At 50.2% G+C, this 18,260-nt stretch overlaps 1 protein-coding gene across 1 annotated transcript; it reads left to right on the forward strand.

Annotated features, from left to right (window-relative positions):
- The first annotated feature begins 695 nt into the window (after window positions 1–695).
- Window positions 696–17,928, forward strand: ODAD4 (outer dynein arm docking complex subunit 4). The gene is made up of 12 exons (XM_077806433.1): window positions 696–800; window positions 3,025–3,156; window positions 4,027–4,180; window positions 5,911–5,972; window positions 7,191–7,350; window positions 8,464–8,688; window positions 9,651–9,858; window positions 11,475–11,561; window positions 11,994–12,190; window positions 12,395–12,495; window positions 13,588–13,666; window positions 17,729–17,928. The coding sequence occupies exons 1-12, from the start codon at window positions 696–698 to the stop codon at window positions 17,926–17,928; spliced, it is 1,710 nt and encodes a 569-aa protein (XP_077662559.1).
- The last annotated feature ends 332 nt before the right edge of the window (window positions 17,929–18,260 follow it).

Consider the following 18,260-nt stretch of genomic DNA (forward strand, 5'->3'; position numbering starts at 1 on the left):
CCCAGGGAAGGGGGAGCTGGGGGGCAGGGAAACAGGGTCCGGGGGGCTGGCAGGGAAGGGGGAGCTGGAGGCAGGGAAGCGGGGTCCAGGGGGGCAGGGAAGCGGGGTCCAGGGGGGGCCAGCAGGGAAGAGGGGTTCCAGGGGGGCCGGCAGGGCCAAGGCCCAGGGAAGGGGGGGCCTGGGGGGCCCAGCAGGGAAGGGGGAGCTGGAGGGCATGGAAGCGGGGTCCGGGGGCGCTGGCAGGGAAGGGGCAGCTGGGGGGGAGGGAAGGGGGGGCCCAGGGGGCCCAGCAGGGAAGGGGCAGCTGGGGGGCAGGGAAGGGGGGGTCCAGGGGCCCAGCAGGGAAGGGGGGACCCGGGGGGACCGGCAGGGCCGAGGCCCAGGGAAGGGGGAGCTGGGGGGCAGGGAAGGGGGGGCTCGGGGGGACCGGCAGGGAAGGGGGAGGTGGGGGGCAGGGAAGGGGGGGTCCGGGGGCCCGGGAGGGAAGGGGAGACCCGTGGGGCCCGGCAGGGCCGAGGCCCAGGGAAGGGGGAGCGGGGGAGGGGGGGCAGCAGAGCGCGGGGCGGGGCGCGAGGAGCCCCCTCCTCTCTCCGCGGGGGCGGGGCCCCGCGGGGGTGTGGCAGGCCCCGCCCCCCGGAAGTCCGGCGGCGGTTGCCAGGCAGCGGTTGCCGGGCGGCGGCGGGCGGCGCGGGCCGATGGAGGGCGCGGGGCTGAGCGGGACCTTCCCCAGCCTCATGGCCGAGGGGGCGCTGCTCAGCCGGCGCGGGGAGCACGGCAAGGCGCTGGCCAGCTTCACCAACGTGAGGGGCTGATTATGCACATCGCTCATGAATATTCATGAGCATTAACACCCCCCCCGGGTAGCTGAGGGTCGACAGTGGGGTGCTGATACAGGGCCAGGCGCGGGGCGCGGGGCTGGGGGACGGGATGTGGGACTGTGGCACACGCACGGCGGGGGTGTGGTGCCCAGGAGCGAGGGGACGTGGCACACGCGCGTGGCGGGGGTGTGGTGCCCAGGAGCGAGGGGACGTGGCACACGCGTGTGGCGGGGGGTGTGGTGTCCAGGAGCGAGGGGACGTGGCACACGCGCGTGGCGGGGGTGTGGTGCCCAGGAGCGAGGGGACGTGGCACACGCGTGTGGCGGGGGGTGTGGTGCCCAGGAGCGAGGGGACGTGGCACACGCACGGCGGGGGTGTGGTGCCCAGGAGCGAGGGGACGTGGCACACGCGCGTGGCGGGGGTGTGGTGCCCAGGAGTGAGGGGACGTGGCACGCGCGTGGCGGGGGGTGTGGTGCCCAGGAGCGAGGGGACGTGGCACACGCACGGCGGGGGTGTGGTGCCCAGGAGCGAGGGGACGTGGCACACGCGTGTAGTAGGGGTGTGGTGCCCAGGAGCGAGGGGACGTGGCACACGCGTGTGGCAGGGGGTGTGGTGCCCAGGAGCGAGGGGATGTGGCACACGCGTGTGGCGGGGGGTGTGGTGCCCAGGAGCGAGGGGACGTGGCACACGCGTGTGGCGGGGGGTGTGGTGCCCAGGAGCGAGGGGACATGGCACACGCGTGTGGCGGGGGGTGTGGTGCCCAGGAGCGAGGGGACGTGGCACGCGCGTGGCGGGGGTGTGGTGCCCAGGAGCGAGGGGACGTGGCACACGCACGGCGGGGGGTGTGGTGCCCAGGAGCGAGGGGACGTGGCACACGCGCGTGGCGGGGGGTGTGGTGCCCAGGAGCGAGGGGACGTGGCACACGCGCGTGGCGGGGGGTGTGGTGCCCAGGAGCGAGGGGACGTGGCACACGCGTGTGGCGGGGTTGTGGTGCCCAGGAGCGAGGGGACGTGGCACGCGCGTGGTGGGGGTGTGATGCCCAGGAGCGAGGGGACGTGGCACACGCACGGCAGGGGTGTGGTGCCCAGGAGCGAGGGGACGTGGCACACGCGCGTGGCGGGGGGTGTGGTGCCCAGGAGCGAGGGGACGTGGCACACGCACGGCGGGGGTGTGGTGCCCAGGAGCGAGGGGACGTGGCACACGCGCGTGGCGGGGGTGTGGTGCCCAGGAGCGAGGGGACGTGGCACACGCGCGTGGCGGGGGGTGTGGTGCCCAGGAGTGAGGGGACGTGGCACGCGCGTGGCGGGGGTGTGGTGCCCAGGAGCGAGGGGACGTGGCACACGCACATGGCGGGGGTGTGCCCAGGAGCGAGGGGACGTGGCACACGCGCGTGGCAGGGGTGTGGTGCCCAGGAGCGAGGGGACGTGGCACACGCGCATGGCGGGGGTGTGGTGCCCAGGAGCGAGGGGACGTGGCACACGCACGTGGCGGGGGGTGTGATGCCCAGGAGCAAGGGGACGTGGCACACGCACGTGGCGGGGGGTGTGGTGCACAGGAGCGAGGGGATGTGAGGACACGGCCTGGGGAGATGAGGGGATGCAGTGAGATGAGATAGCACATGTGGGGAGGAGACGTAGCAAGGGAGCAAAGGGCTATCATGCGTGGATCTGGGGACAGAGCACAAGAGAATGCGGAGAAGTAGTGACATCACAAGGGGAGGGCCGTGGTGTCATCCCAATGTCTGCATCGGTCAGTGACACGTGTCAGTGTTCCTCATCAGCCCTGAGCCGGGATCAGAACCTCAAACCACAACCTCAAACCACAACTTACTTCCCTCCATGATTTGAATGGCCAGGGCAGAGCGATTTAATGAGGGCAAAGTTATTTCTCCAGTTTTCTAAGGAGTGGGGACCAGAGGTTGGAGCAGGGGCCTGGGCGCTAGGAGTCCTGGGTTTTATTTCTGCCTCTTCTACTGATTCTCTCAAGTCACGTGCCTCAGTTACCACCAAAGGGGTGATACAGTTTACTCCTTGTGGGGGTTGTGAGTCTTTGTTCATGAATGCTTGGGAATCACATGGAGATCCTGGCTGGGAGGGCGTCACAGATGTGCAGCAGGTTCTATCAAATACAGGTGCCGGTGCGTGCTTCCTGTGCTGACAAGCCCAGCACCTCTGTGACTGAATGCTTCTCTCTGTTTGCATCCCAGGCTCTGCAGGTGAAAGCAGGGGATAAGCATGGCCTGGTCGCCCGTTCAGTGTGTTACCTGAAACTCGGGGACACAGAAAATTCCCTGAGAGATGCAGAAGCCTCTCTTCAAAATGACCAAACATTCTCCAAGGTAAATAGCATTAGGGGACAAGGGACTGGTGTGGACCTAGGACTGGCCTTCAGTGAGTGGGGCACCAAGGGTACATCTACACTGCAAAAAAAAAAAAAAAAAAAGCAGCAGCAGGGTGTCTTAGAGCCTGTGTCTATGGACTTGTGGTCAAAGGTCTTGAACTACTGTGCTAAAAATAGCAGTGTAGACATTCCTGCTCAGGTTGGAGCTCGAGCCCTGTGACCACCCCCTTTGACTGGGTTTCAGAGCTTGAGTGGGAACATTGTCTGTATTGCTCTTTTTAGCACCATACACGAGCCCAAGTCTGTAGACTCAGGCTCTGAGACTTGCTGCTGTGGCCTTTGTTTGTTTGTTTGTTGTTTTTGCAGTGCAGACATACCCCAAGAAGCCGGGGGGAGCAGTGGGTTGTTAAAGTCTCCTCTTCCCCACTCTTTGTTCCTGCTCCAGAATATGAGATCAGAGCTGCCGGTGAGTTGCTGAATCTGCCCTTGTGTTGCTTGTGCTCAGTGCAAGCCCTGTCTGTTCTGTCAGGACAGTGGGTTGTCTGGAGAGCTGTTCTTCTATCCAGTTGAAAATCCCACATTCTACAGGGAAACTCTAGTTTCAGTTGAGGTTTGCTGGACACACTCACACTTTATTCCAGCATCACATAAACAGCTGTAAATATTTACAGTCTGACAGCAACAGGGGCCTGGTCTGGAACCCCTCCCCTTATAGTGACCCCAAGGAAGTGAAGGAAACTCACCGGAGTCATGGTTGCAGGATCAGGCTTTATGCTTGGCAGAGATGAGATGGCCCGTAGCACTCTCCTCACTGCTCTGGGAGCTGTTCTATGTATTACATTCAGACTGTTTGTTTCCTTCATTACAGGGGCTTTACCAAAAGGCTGAGACCCTGTACACCATGGGCGACTTTGAATTTGCACTAGTGTATTATCACCGAGGCCACAAACTACGTCCAGAGCTACAGGAATTCAGGCTAGGAATTCAGAAAGCTCAGGAAGCGATTGACAACTCTGTCGGAAGTAAGATGTTACAGTTTATTGACAATGCAAGCGTATCCCAAAGCAGGCAATTCAGTAGCTGTGGTCCTATATTATATTAGTTCCTCACGTGCTCAGAGAACGAGAGGACATTGCACAGGAAGATCTGTCGGCCTCCTGAATCACATGCATAATTGCCATTTTCAGCTGAGGTCAGGGAATTCCCAATAGGGTCCAACCTGTGTTACTGGCCAAATGTATATTTTGTTACAGTATCTAATTACCCCCCAGTAATACAGATTCAGGTGTCGACCTGGACCCCCTGATCCGTGCAGTCATTACCCTATGCTTGATTATTGCAACTTACATGTACGAACAAAGCCCCAAACTCTGAAAATGTTCCAGCTCGTTCAAAACGCAGTAGCCCATCTGCTTAGCACCCTGCTGCTCTTCTCGCTACACTGGCTCCCCACTGACTACAGAATCCATTTCAAGGTCTCTGTCCTGATGTTCAGAGCCTTTCAGTGAAATTAATCTCAGCTTCCTGAAACCACATCTCCTGCTGTGACCCTGACCTCCCATGACAGCTGATCTGCTTGGGACAAGTGAAACTGTCAACCAGTAGGGAGAGGCAACACTTTCATAGGAGCTAGACCTAGACTAGAACTCAATCCAGCCAGAGGCAAAAGTGATCTAAGGCCTTCTAGTGTTCAGAGCTAGATATAAAACTCATTTCTTCCACTTAGCGTTCCCTTAATAATGTCTTCACAAGGATATGCAGTACACCCACTCATAGACAGACAGCATGCCTATTCACAGACATACATCACACCCCCACTTATGGACACACACACACCACAGCAACTTTCAGACAACACCTACCCACGCAGGACACACATAGACATAGAATGATGGCACCCGCCTCCCCGACATGCACAGAACACAGAGACTTGGACTGACAGTACACCTACCCACCCACAAAAGCAAACAGACATGCTAATCAACAATCAAGCTGTTTCTTCTCAAGACTGGGAAAGAAGCAAGAGACAACTGTTATTTTAGCTGTATTTTCATGTAACTGGGAGGCTTCTGGATACTACGGCAATGAAGACCATGAACAGCTAGCTAGATAGTCTGAGAAACTCCTCCCAGGCTGGTCTAGATAGTCTTGTCCTGACTCTCTCACCTGAGGAGATTCATTAGAACAGTGTCTGATTCTCCTTTCCCCCTTCTGGCTTGGCCAAAGCTGTGTGGTGCCTGCATGCAGTTAGACTGGCAGAGTTGAGAGCGGGGCATTTTGCTCTAAATATTGACAAATATGATTTAGAAATAACTCTCTGGGCTGGTGGAGGTCCTGGTATCCCACTCTGGTACTGCCCCATCTGCCTGTTTAACTGGCCGGTTGTCTCTTGTCTTATAGGTAGATTGTAAGTTCTTTAGGGCAGGGACTGTCTTTTTGCTGTATTTGTACAGTGCCTGGTGCAAAGGGGCCCTGGTCTGTGGTTGGGACCCCTTGGTGCTACCACAGGGGCCATAATAATAATTCTTATTAATAAGACACGCAGCTGAGCTGTTTCTCTGAGCTGCAATTCCTGCTCTTAGACGGAAGAGAGGGATACAGAACTTGCCACGTATTTCAAATGCCGCGATAAGTGCCCAGCTTTGTTTCTAACAGGGCATTACTGGCCTAGCACATTTACATCTGTGTTAAACTCTAGGGCCTGTGCGTTGCAGTTCTTGAATGCTCACAAGCATGTTTTCTCCGTTTGCAGGTCCTTCCTCAGTTAAATTGGAGAACAAAGGGGACCTCTGCTTTTTAAGCAGGCAGGCAGAGGTATGGTGTGAACGACATTTCTCTTGGGAAGCTCACTAGAGATACCACAATGCTAAATGCTTTCTGGTGAATTGGCACAACCAGGGGAAAAAATGGCTGAGACTTTCTGCAGCCGTATCAGTAGAACTAAAGTTCTGGGGTCAGCCCAGTGTGCCATGCGTGGCAGACAGTTCTGTCTTCTTGACATTTTGTGTAGCTCTATCGGAAGAGAGCACCAGCCAAGGAGAAACTGAACACCTGATCTGGCGCCTTTCCACCAGCAAAACTCCCACTGCTTTCAAACAGACTATCACACAGGAAAGAGGACATTAAGAGCATCTGTGTTTGTGTCTAGCTATGGGCCCAAATTCTGCTGGCCTTACTCACATGAGTACTTTCCATCAATTTCAGTAGGGACATCGGGGGCCATGCTCAATCTGTAGCACCTACTTTGGTTTGACTTGCTTTAAGGTTAAACTTTTCAAAAGTGGCCACGGATTTCGGGTGGCTCAATTTTTGGGTGCCCAGCTTGAGGCACGTGGCTCCTTGGGAGCGTTGAACAGTTTGACATCAGCGGGAGCAGTGAGTGCTCAACTCCGCAGAAAGTCAGGGTTCAAGGGCCTGACTTTCGCAAGGTCCTGCCGAGTCCTTTGACTCCAGTTGGAGCTGTGGCTGCTTAGCAGCTGTGGAAATCAGGACCAATGTGTCTAAAGTTGGGCATCCAGAAACAGAGGCCGCCATCATCAGTGGCCACTTGGGAATATGTGGCTGAATGTGCTTAGGAGAAGTACAGTAACTTTAACCTGTAGAGCCATCCCAGGATGTATTTATTATGGGTGTGTTTTGAACCTGGATTAGGATTTGGGATGGGAAGGCCTGCGGGGATCTTCCCCCCAACACCCTTTCTCGTACTGTGGAGGGCTGGATGCCCCACCCCCAGGAGCCTGCATGCACTGAGTCTAGCACTGGTCAGCTGGAGTCACTCAAGAGCAGTGCAAGACACTATCTCTCAGAAGGGGCAGAACTCCTGCTTTTATAAAGCTGCTGTCCTAGGGAGCAAGTGTGTGGGGGTGCTTGGGATCTGAATTTTGATCCCCACTAGATCAACAGGCTGGTCTTGTGCCTGTGTCATTCTCTCCTTCATGAATAAAAAGTTTGGGAAGTGGATCCGAAAGCTAGCCCTTTCTGCTTGTGTCAGTATCCCTCTCCTCTGCATCCTTCTGTTTTGTTCTGCGGCAGAGCAAAAAAGTGAAGCAGAAACTTCAGGTCAAAGCCCCCAAAAAGGATCAAAAGCAGCAGAGTAAAGTGGAGCCCATCAGGAATGAAAAGATTGAACGGCAACTTCTTGGAGAGCTTTATGTTGACAAGGCCTACCTGGAGAAACTACTCAAGGATGAAGGTCTTTCTCTATTGTATTTAACTAAATATAACACGTTATTCCTCTTGATTCAGTCAAATCCACGTTTTCCTTTCATTCTGTTATTCATATGACCACCAGGGGAAGGATCACCTCTTGAGTAGCACATGCTAGGGTTTGCAGTGGTCCCAAACCTACAAATTACGTGATCCAGATTTATACAAGTTACTCAAGTTTCCAGGACCAGTGTTTGTAACAATGTCTAAATACATTTTATCCTTTATACTTCCTTATTAGTTAAATAGCAGCATTCTGTAGCAAGCAGTTCAGTTATCCACTAACACCGGCCCAAAGCCCTCAATGCCAATCAAAATAAAAAGCAGAAATTATATTATTTTAAGTACAAATGTCATAGTTGATTAGATAAACTCGTGTTGAATTAAGTTGAAGGCACCAGTTTTGCATTGGACTGGTCAATGTCATGGTTTTGCTGCTAAGGATTAAGATGTGGGATTCGGAAAAGGATCAGATTTCTGAGTTGGGCAGAAAATGCATCCCTGTTTAATTAGTTTTCTTGAGAAATATTTCCCCAGGAACATAGGAGAGAGGCTTTAGTCCCCTGTTACCTGCTATTATGTTACCAGTCTTCATAACTTGCATGGGTCCATCTTATCTTCTGAGACTTTAAAAGTTCTCACAGTATTCCATGGGGACAATCCATGCAATCCAGGATGCCTACATTCCGTTAAGGTGCCGTCTACGCTACAAGTGGATCAGATAGTTTCTCATCTTGAGCTATGGCCGAGTGGGCCAGGTGTCCAGATCACCAAACTTCACCACCACTAGTGCTCACTGAGCCTCTCCTGGGTTGTTTCACCATTGAAGACAAGGATTGAAGGGGCCGTGGACACTGACTCTTACGGGTCATGCTTACATGCCAGGTTTAGGCATGACAGCAGTGGGTGGTGAGGTGGTGGGGGAAGCTTGCCCTGCCACCACCCATGCTGTGTCTGTTCTGGGGATTATTAAAGGACTTAGTCTCCAGGGCGCTCAGTCTAGGGCTAGCACTAAAAATGTCCCGTCCCCCCCCATCATGGCTTCACTCCTCAGATCCTTTAATACTGTCTCCTGGTTCTGCCTTTCACTGATTTCCAGACTTGATCAAAAGCAGCACAAAGTATGGGATGACAGTGGAGGACCTGATCCTGGGTGGCATTAACTACCTGGACACCCGCACCGAATTCTGGCAGCAGCAGAAGCCCATCTACGCCCGCGTGAGAGACCGCAAGCTCATGCAGCAGAGATGGCTCCCAGAGAGAAAGCGAAAGCCATCGGAAGTTGCCAGATACATCCTGAAGAGCATGGAAGAAATTGATATGTGTAGGTGTCCCACATGGAAGCAACAAGAGCGTTGTGACTGGTGTATATTATTCACAGTGGGCAGCTACAGACCAGATCAGCAGGAGCCCTGCATTTAGAGGGTTGTTATTTCCTAATGATAGCAGGTTTAAAAATGTATCATGCTTTTCCCTGCCTTTCCCAAGCAATACTTTAGTATAGAATTTAACACACTGGGGTATTTTCCAGCTCCTCCTATACTCAGGGTATCCCAGAGCACTGTACAGAGCAGTGCTTTGGACACTAGAACCCTGTAGGCAAATGCAGTGTGCTTAGCAAATGACCCACCCAGCCTGGGACACTGGCGAGGCCAGGGCATTGGTTCTTCTCTACCTTCTTTGAAAAGTAACAAGGACAGAAAGGGCTAGAAGGATGAAGAATTTGCAGGGAAGGGTCTGGAAGGGAGGAGAGAGGGTTCCAAGCCATTTCTATTCAGTGTTTGTCCTGTTCACTTTGTAACCCATAAGACCTCTGTCGTCATCACTGAGGCTCAGTTCCTTTTCCTTGCCACAGAATTGCCCGCAAATGTGGCAGATGACAGAGCTCCATAGCATAGTATGGTGGTTTAATTGCCACAGCATTGCACAAAGCTGGGACAGGTAACAGAGCCGCGTGATGGACTGACCTGTAAGAGATGCCATAGTGGTGTTGCGTCTAGCACTTACTCTCAGATGACACATTCAGCTTCCCCACTGCATGACTAGATTCTCCCAACCCATCTTCAGACTGTGGGTCTCATTCTCCATTGTCCTGCACTAGGGGTTTTCATTTGCACCTGTGCAAAGTGAGTGCAAAATGGTACCAAAGCAGACTTACATTGGTGGCAGTATTTTGCACAGGTATAAATGAGTCCCCAAAGACACAGTGGAGAATCAGGCCCTGTGTTTCCCCAGCTGTCCCTGTGCCCCACTTGGTGCTGAGCGTTCCTCTCTCTATGCTTCTAGTGTTGACCAGTAGCTGCCCTGAAGGAAGCTGTAAGAAAGCTGAGCATGTGCTAAAAACAATCGAAGGTTGGTCTGACGATGAAATTCCCAACAAGAACGAATTGATTGGAAACCTCTACAGCTGCATTGGGAACGCTCAGATAGAGATGGAGCAAATGGGGGCAGCACTGCAGAGTCACAAGATGGATCTGGAGATCGCAAGGGAAAAGTGAGTGCTCCAAAGCCCAATGTTAACTTGGGATGGGCGGGGAAAGGAGGCAACGTGTGGCGGTAGGAGTTCAGATGGGAAGGGCACATTGCCTAACTGAAGGGCAATTCTCAAATAATGCTTTGAATTTCTATAGCCCTGCTCTTCTGGAGACCTGATGGCACTAGACCCAGTCATTACGTGCCCTCACGGTATCCACTGATGTATCATCATCACCATGGTACAAACAGGGAGGCTGAGGGAGAACAATGCGTGTGTCCTGCCCAAGGACACAGACCAAATCCATGTCAGAGCCAGGGCTTGCACCCGGAACTCTTGATTCCCAGCCCTCCACCCTGCCCCCGGCAATGCTTCTGCCTAAGAAAACGTTATAATCAGATTTCTTGATAGGTTTTCTGGCTGGGGAAATCATTTTCATTTGAGTCATTACGTCAGTACCCAGGAGGTACAGCCATCCGCTCCTGCAGAAAACGTTCTGCAGGATCTCTCAGGCGGAAGAGAATGGAGCAGAATGGGCTTTATATTGTCCTCTCCGAATGGAGTTTTGCAGAGCACTTCACAAAGCAAGGAGGTCCCTGTTGGACCCATTTGGGTTTTTGCTGCCAGTGCAGTGATTAGGCAGGGAGGAAGTGTCCTCTAGTGGTTAAAGTGCAGGACAGGAGTGAGAAGATCTGGGTTCTGCTGTTCACTCATTGTGTGACCTGGGGCAATGCATGTAGGGTATGTCTACGCAGCAACTAGACACCTGCAGCTGGCCCCAGCTGGGAAGTCTACACAGCAAGGAGACAGTCCCACAGCCTGAGCCCGAGTCAGCTAGGGATAGTAAAACTGGTTCATATCAGAGGAGGGGCGTGAGGGTTTGGTCATTAACATTTGTAAAGAACACTTGGTGCGCTACAGGGTGCATTCTTATAAAGTGAGTAGCCATTAGCTTTGACCAATAGCTCACACAGAGCACTGGACAGCAGAGCCTGGTTACTGAGAGCGAGCAAATGCAGACTAGGACCCTGGGATTCTCCTTTTCAATGATTTAAAAAAGCTGCTTTGTTTCTTTAACTTCCACCACAGACATGGCATCTATCTCAGCACAATATCCCATTGCAATTTTAAATGGGCCCTATGTCACACCCTATCAACTTGAAATCTACTTAATTGAACAGAAAAATGAGTTAAAAGTACTTTTAAGTACTACGTGTGCCCGTTACTCACCCCTACAAATGGTACACTTTCCAAATACAAAATGCTTTTCTCGCCCATGTTGCTATGTGAAAATCCACACAACTGACTGACTACACAGAGGGAACTGTGGAAGTGACTGCACACACAAAGTGTCTTATCAAATGCACAAAAAACCAATGCAAACAAACAAAAATGGATAAAGCAGACCCATTCCCCCCACTTATCTCTTCCAGCTACAGTAATCTTAGGTGGTACTTAGAACAGTAGTTGGTAAAAAGTATTTCAAACTGACAGTGTTCCTTTAGTGCTGTCTGACATTGTTATGTGAGCTCACTGAACCGGTGAATCTCAAAGAGAATATAGAGGGAGCCTAAGAAAATGCAGGATTATTCAGGGGCAAGACTCTTTGAAGACCTCGTTCTTTCGCTTCAATGCAGTGATCTGCCAGATGCCGTCTCCAGAGCTCTTGACAACATTGGCAGGGTTTATGCCAGAATTGGCAAATTCCAGCAAGCTATTGACACGTACGTAACATTCATAACATAACAGGTAAGAAAGTAGATTTACAATTAAACGGGTGTTGCTTGGTCCATTTATTTAATTATGCTGTCAATGAGGGGTACTGCTAATGCCAGCTGTGATGTGGACACTCGCCACGAGGAGCTGCACTGGACAGGCCACTGGACAGCCATCAGATAGTAACAATTTCCAGTTGCAAGGATTGATCTTGCCTTGATTCAAACCGGCAGCCCTGAGAGTAAATGACTTTGTAACCCAATCCCCAGAGTCTTCCAGACTTTCTGACTTGCTCTCTTTCCAAACATCTAAGAGGCCTCAGCATAATAAGACTTTGGGTAATGGAAGCATCTGCAACCCTTTTAAGGGTTTAAAAAGCCAAGAGCCAACATTACACTGAACCTAGGGCAGTAGAAGTAACTTTCTTTTCCTGTGTAAAGATGGGAGGAGAAGATCCCACTGGCAAAAACCAGCCTGGAGAAGACGTGGTTATTCCATGAAATTGGCCGATGTTACCTAGAGCTCGATGAAGCAACAGAGGCCCAGGATTATGGAGAAAAATCTCTCCATTCAGCGGAGGAGGAGGGTGATGTTGAGTGGCAACTCAACGCTAGTGTGCTGGTTGCACAAGCACAAGGTAAAGACATTGTTGAAAAATTTGCTTTAAAGATGGCAGACATTAAGTCTACTCCACAGCTTCATTAAACCTGTCTGTGCCTTACAAACAACCCCACAAAGTCTCATTTGAGCAAAAGTCTTTTCAAGGCTCATTGGGCTAACATAATAGTTTCCTCTTGTTCTTAGTTTTGCATTAAAATGGATTCTTGTTTGTCTGTTACAGTGAAACTTCAAGACTTCCAATCTGCAGTTATGAACTTTGAAAAAGCTCTTGAGAAGGCAAAACTCATTCATAACGATGCAGCTCAGCAGGCCATCATCATCGTAAGTGATTTACTGTAATCAAGAGAGGAGTTTTGGGGCAATGTTCAGAAGTTACCGACCACTGTTGTTCTCAACTTCTGGTCCGTGGGGCCAGGGACCCAGGGCAAGAAGAGAATGCCAGCTGGCAGCTGGGGGATTAGGGAATGAAATGTCTCACACGAGGAACAAGGCAGCCTCTGTCAAGCTGCTCCCCAAAATAAAAAACATATGAAACCTCTTGAGTTAGAAAACTCGGTCCCAATGTGAGCTAATGCTGGAAATATACGGGTAAAATCTTGGACCTATTGGAGTCAGTGGCAGAACTTCTATTGACTTCAGTGTAGCCAGGAGTCAAATTCTGTCTTTCATTGCATCCAGGTGCATGCCAGCAAGCTCATGGCCAGCAACTGGAATGTGAGGTTGAATATGGCCCCCTTGTTCTGGCCTCTCTGAAATATCATGGAGAGGCTACTCTGCATGACCTCCATGACAGGAACAATATGGGTATTGGCTATGAATTGGGGGGGCATGATTTGCATGTTATCAGCACATATGCTTGCTGCCCTAGCAATGGTCTGCATGCATAGGTAGTCCTCCAGGTGATTCATAATCTCATTGGAATAGATCACAAAAAGGGCTGATCTCACCCAGTATTTCAAAACACAGAACAGTGCTTCTTCAGCATGAATGTGTGCCTGTTTGGGGATCCGTTAAGTGTGTTTCCGAGCACAGGGGAACCACCTCTATTGTTTAGTTAAAAATGGGAAAAACAGTGCTAGCTTTGTGGGATGGGGATGTAAGGAGGAAGGGATAATCCCTGCTGAAGTGTGCTAAGGAGTATATTAGCGAGAGTAGTGCAATCACAATGGGGGGAGGAATGGAGCAAAGAGGCTCTTCACTGCAGGTAGCTTTAAAGGCACCAAAAGAGCAAGGAATGATGGGAGAGGGGACAGCAGAGGGGATTGGTCCTGCTTTGAGCAGGGGGTTGGACTAGATGACCTCCTGAGGTCCCTTCCAACCCTGATATTCTATGATAATGGGACAAACTTTTGAATAGGCCTGTCATGTGACTGCATGCCTAGATTTGTCACTAATTATTCTTGTCAACTTCAGGCCTTAGATGATGCAAACAAAGACTTCATTGAAGAGTTGAAAGCAGAACAAAGGACAGAGAGAATCGAATCTTTAAGAGGTACTAATTCACCTGGGAATCGGTGTGTAAAACAATGTAGAAAGTTTTGCATATCCCCTTCTCTTCTACATCATCACAGGACACTTGGAGGAGTAGCTAACTCTATAATCCTCTAAGTGCTCACAAACTGATTGATGAATAATTTGTTCCAATATATTTCCAGGTATCAAAGTTAGGCTGGCTAGTCTATAATTCCCCAGGTCCTCTTTTTTCTCCTTTTAAAGATAGGTTCTATGTTTGCCCTGCTCCAGTCCTCCAGGTCCTCACATCCTCCAGGAGTTCTGAAAGATAATTGCTAATGGTTCCAAAATTGCTTCAGCTATTTACTTAAGTACCTTAGGGTAAATTTCATCAGATCCTGGCGACTTGAATCGATCTCTATATTGTCTAACTTGTTCTTTCCCTATTTTGGCTTGTGTGCCTTCCCCCTTGTTGATAACATGTATTGTGTTAGGTATCTTCTCACAATTTACCTTGTTAGTGAATCAAAATAGGCATTGAACACCTTAGCCTTCTTGGTGTCATCCGTTGTTAGCTCTCCTTCCCCACTAAATAGTAGACCTACCCTTTTCTGTGTCTTTCTTTTGCTCCTAATGTATTTATAGAACCTCTTCTTACTGCCTTTTATGTCCCTTGCTGCGTGTACTTCATTTTGTGCCTTAAACTGTTGATATTGTGTCTACATGCTTGTGCTGTTCTGCTTGTTCTCACTCTTGCCTATTTGTCCATGGTTCCACTTTGGTAGTATTCCTTTGTGATTTTCAGGTCATTAACGAGCTCCTGATGGAGCCATATTAGCCTCTTACTATTATTCCTATCAGGATAGTTTGCTGTGGTGCCTTTAACATTGTCTCCTTGGGAAACTCTCAGCTCTCCTGAACTCCTTTTCCTCTTAGATTTTCTTCCCATGGATCTTACCTTCCAGTTCTCTGATTGTGTTCAAGTCTGCCTTCTTGAAGTCCCTTGTCCTTGTTCTGCTGCTGTCTCTCCTTCCTTTCCTTAGCTCTATCATTTCATGATCGCTTCACCCAAATGGCCTTCCACCTTCTGATTTGCAGCCAATTCCTCCCTATTAGAATCATGTCTAAAAGGGCCATGTCCCAGGTTACTGCCTCCACCTTCTGAAACAAGAAATTGTCCCCAAGACATTCCAGGGGCTTACTGTACATTTTGTGTTTTGCCGAATTTCTTTTCCAACAGAAATCTGAGTAGTTAAAGTCTGCCATTACTAGCAGCTCTTGAGTTCTGGATATTTCTGTTGTTTGTTCTGGAAATGCCTCATCCCCCACTTCCTCCAGATTCGGCGCTCTATATAGCAGCCCCCTATGGTGGTGTCACCACTGCTTTTCCCCACTTTTATCTTCATCCAGAGACTTTCAGTTGGTCTGCCTCTCCCCTCCTTCTGAACCTCAGAACAGATGTATACGTTCTTGATGTACAATGCAACACCTCCTTCCTTGTTCCCTGGCTTGCCCTTCCTGAACAAACTGTACCCCTCTATCCAAATATTCCAGTCTTGAGATTCATCCCTCCACATCTCTGTGATGCCAGTTGAGTCATATTTTAGCTTATGGCTCATGCTCCCTGTTTTCTGTTTCTTCCCCATAGTCCTTGCATTTGTGTATAGACATATGAAACCATAAATTGGCTATGAACGGTGGCTTTGCTTTTTATCACTGAGGTTCCGATCCCCAGCTGGTGTAAATCAGCATCTCTCCAACTTCTATGGAGCGATGCTCATTTACACCAACTGAGGATCTGGCCCCGATTCTTTAACACACGTTAGTGCTATTTATAAACAAAACATTTTCCAAAACACAAAGTGACTCCTATAAAGAAGTTAATTTCTCCAGTGCCCCAACACCACAGTGATGGGCCTGGCAAGAACCTAAATAGACAGCTACAAAATGTGATTGTACCTAATGCTGCGTGGATATGAGACATGCAGGAAAGAGAAAGAGGGAAAAGCTCAGCTGGCTTTTGGAATCCACCTGAAATAAACTGTATCCAATTTCCCATCACCACCTGAATAACTCCATTCGCTTGGGAGCCGCCGCAGGGGGACAAGAGTCAGTGCCAGGGCGGCAGCAGCCTGCAGTGCAGTGACCCACAATTTTCAATCCCAACTTGATTACTGCAGCCATTGCATCTTCTTTCCTCCATACACATGTAACTGCTGTCGACACTGGGGGGGTTACACCAGCACAATGGGGGCAGAACAGAGTTTAAAAATAGCCCTGAGCTGTGGGATGCTTACAGTTACCTGTGTGATGCTGCAGCCACTGACTGAGGCTGTACAAGTTGATGTAATGGGGAAGAATTCAGCAGAGGACGCAGAGAGTTCCATGGCTAGGTATTTAAGTGCCGTATCAACTTTGAGCTGTAGGTGGCAGCATTTCCTGAGTTTCCCTGTAACTGCTTGCAGAAGGCAAGCAGTCCACTCGAGCACCAGACATGCCAAACCTGGGGGAAAAACACAGAAATGGGGCTCGTTTTTGGCTTAATTGGCTTGTGAGTTGCTTGTTGGCTAGTTTTTTGGCTTGTAGCTTGTTGCTTCTTTTTTTTGATTGGCTCCCGGCAAGCAGGGGCAAGGGGGGAAGAGAGTCAGGAGTACACAGCGGGCCCACCCCAGTCCCAGACTGCACGCCGAGGGGATCTAGTCACATAGAGTGTTGGGGTTCTTAGGGATTGGCTTGTTTTGGCCTTATTTTGAAATGGGATTAGCCTGATTTTTGGCTTAGTGTGAAAGTCGGGGTGCTTATTTACCGCGTGAAAGTTGGCAACTGTGTCAAGCATCCAGTCTTAAAATGATAATAAATAGGTCATTTTGTAAGGCAAGTCTGCAGTGGGGTCCTTGGTGAGTGCTCCAGCTATGGCAGGGCGGGGGGGAGCATGGAAGAAAGCAGAGGGCATGATCCACTCATTGGTGCAACCAGGAGTATCACCATGCAGTGATGTGAAACTGGTCTAAGGCTGGCAGTGGGGAGGGCCTTCCAAGGTCTCACAGAGTACAGGATCACCACAGACCCCTTGTGGGAGAAGCAGCTATGTAACACCATGGCAGAGAGTTTACTCAAATGGATCCTCAAGTGAACATATTTGAAATGTTATTTTAGACTGTGTCTGTTACATATAATACCCTGAAAGTTTGGCTCCCATATTTATACACTGAAATATATCTGCAATACACAAACTGGGTGGTTAATTCAGGTGTAATAGATCCTCAATTAATATACAACAGGAGGCCCTGCTCCCGCAGTTGGATCTGGGAGGGCAGTCCTCCGCACCGATACATAGCCCCAGAGTCTGAGGTTGTTATTTAATAAAATAAAAATATAAAAGGGATACAATGTTTTTATATATATATATACACTGGATATTGTATGTGTGACTATTATACAGCTATATGGATCTGAATCCATAAGAATAAATGTTTCAGTATATGCCACTTATTTAAGTATTATGAGAAGAGTGCCAATTTAATATTTAAATCTTAGCTTCATTCTTAGAGTGCTGTTTGGTCTGACAGCCAGCTTTCCCCCATAAACCCTGCAGGGTATGCACTGTTCAGAGTTAGGCATGCAGATCTTGGGCCGGGGTAAATCTCGCTATGTGTGTAACTGATGACTAGTTTGATATACATCCTCCTGTTACACACTTCTGGGTTGAATGTACCACCCCTGAACTGGCAAAGACCAATGCCCCTTGAACCCAACCACACCCCTTTTCCCAGCAACATTCTCCCCCACTGGCCCTGGGTGACTAAACAGAGTTCACCTCTTTTTGTGCAAACATGAATTCCAAACAGATGCAACTTGCCAGCTCTGACCTACAACTTAAGCCCTTACTCCAGGGATGAATTTAACCTGTTGAGACCAAAAAAAAAAGGGAGGGGGGAGGAAAGACTGTATCAATGGGGTGGAAGAGCTCAGCAGCCCTGGTGCTCCTCTCCTCATTAAGTGCCCTCCACACCTGGAAGGTGCAGCTCCATTCTCTGCTCAGTGCTTGGTGGGAGGAACTCTGCTGTTCTGTTAAAGAAACCTCCACTGAATTCTTTTCCAGATTACGATTACGATGATGAATACCAGGAAGGAGAGGAGGCAGAGGACCAAAAAGAAAGAGAAGAAAACAAACAAAAGGAGATAGAAAAGGAAGAGAATGAGAGAAATGGAAGAAGAGGAGGAGGAGGAGAAGAAAAAGAGGAGACGGAGGGAGAGAAAGGGGAAGATTATGCAGAGCCTCATCAGGATTTGCCTGAATAAAGAGGCAGCATTTCCCCAGGAAACCACTCGTTAGGGTTAAAGTTCATGAGGGGTTGCTGGGTTTGCAAACTAGTGCATTTTAGTTAGTGTGAAATGGCCCCTATTTTCCCTGGACATGGAGTCAGCTCCGTCAGAATTGGGGCTGCTCTTGCTCTTTGCCCTCCCTTTTAAATACTTTTTTCCCCATGTTCCCAAGCCCTCCATTCAAGGCTGTTTGGGCTGTTACTGTGGGAGGAGTTCTGTTACTTCCCTCCCCCTCCCAGCCTTTCTGCCTAGAGTTCAGAGCCAGGTCTGTGCTTAGAAGCTTTTCTGCTGTGCCCACAGCTTTCTCT

The sequence above is a fragment of the Eretmochelys imbricata genome, chromosome 27 (assembly GCF_965152235.1).
Source record: "Eretmochelys imbricata isolate rEreImb1 chromosome 27, rEreImb1.hap1, whole genome shotgun sequence".
Lineage (NCBI taxonomy): Eukaryota > Metazoa > Chordata > Testudines > Cheloniidae > Eretmochelys > Eretmochelys imbricata.

Coding starts and splice junctions, on each gene's coding strand:
- ODAD4 (XM_077806433.1), top strand. CDS start 696: ATGGAGGGCGCGGGGCTGAGCGGGACCTTCCCCAGCCTCATGGCCGAG. Junction 9,859..11,474: donor CTGGAGATCGCAAGGGAAAA/GTGAGTGCTCCA, acceptor GCTTCAATGCAG/TGATCTGCCAGATGCCGTCT. Junction 13,667..17,728: donor GAGAATCGAATCTTTAAGAG/GTACTAATTCAC, acceptor ATTCTTTTCCAG/ATTACGATTACGATGATGAA.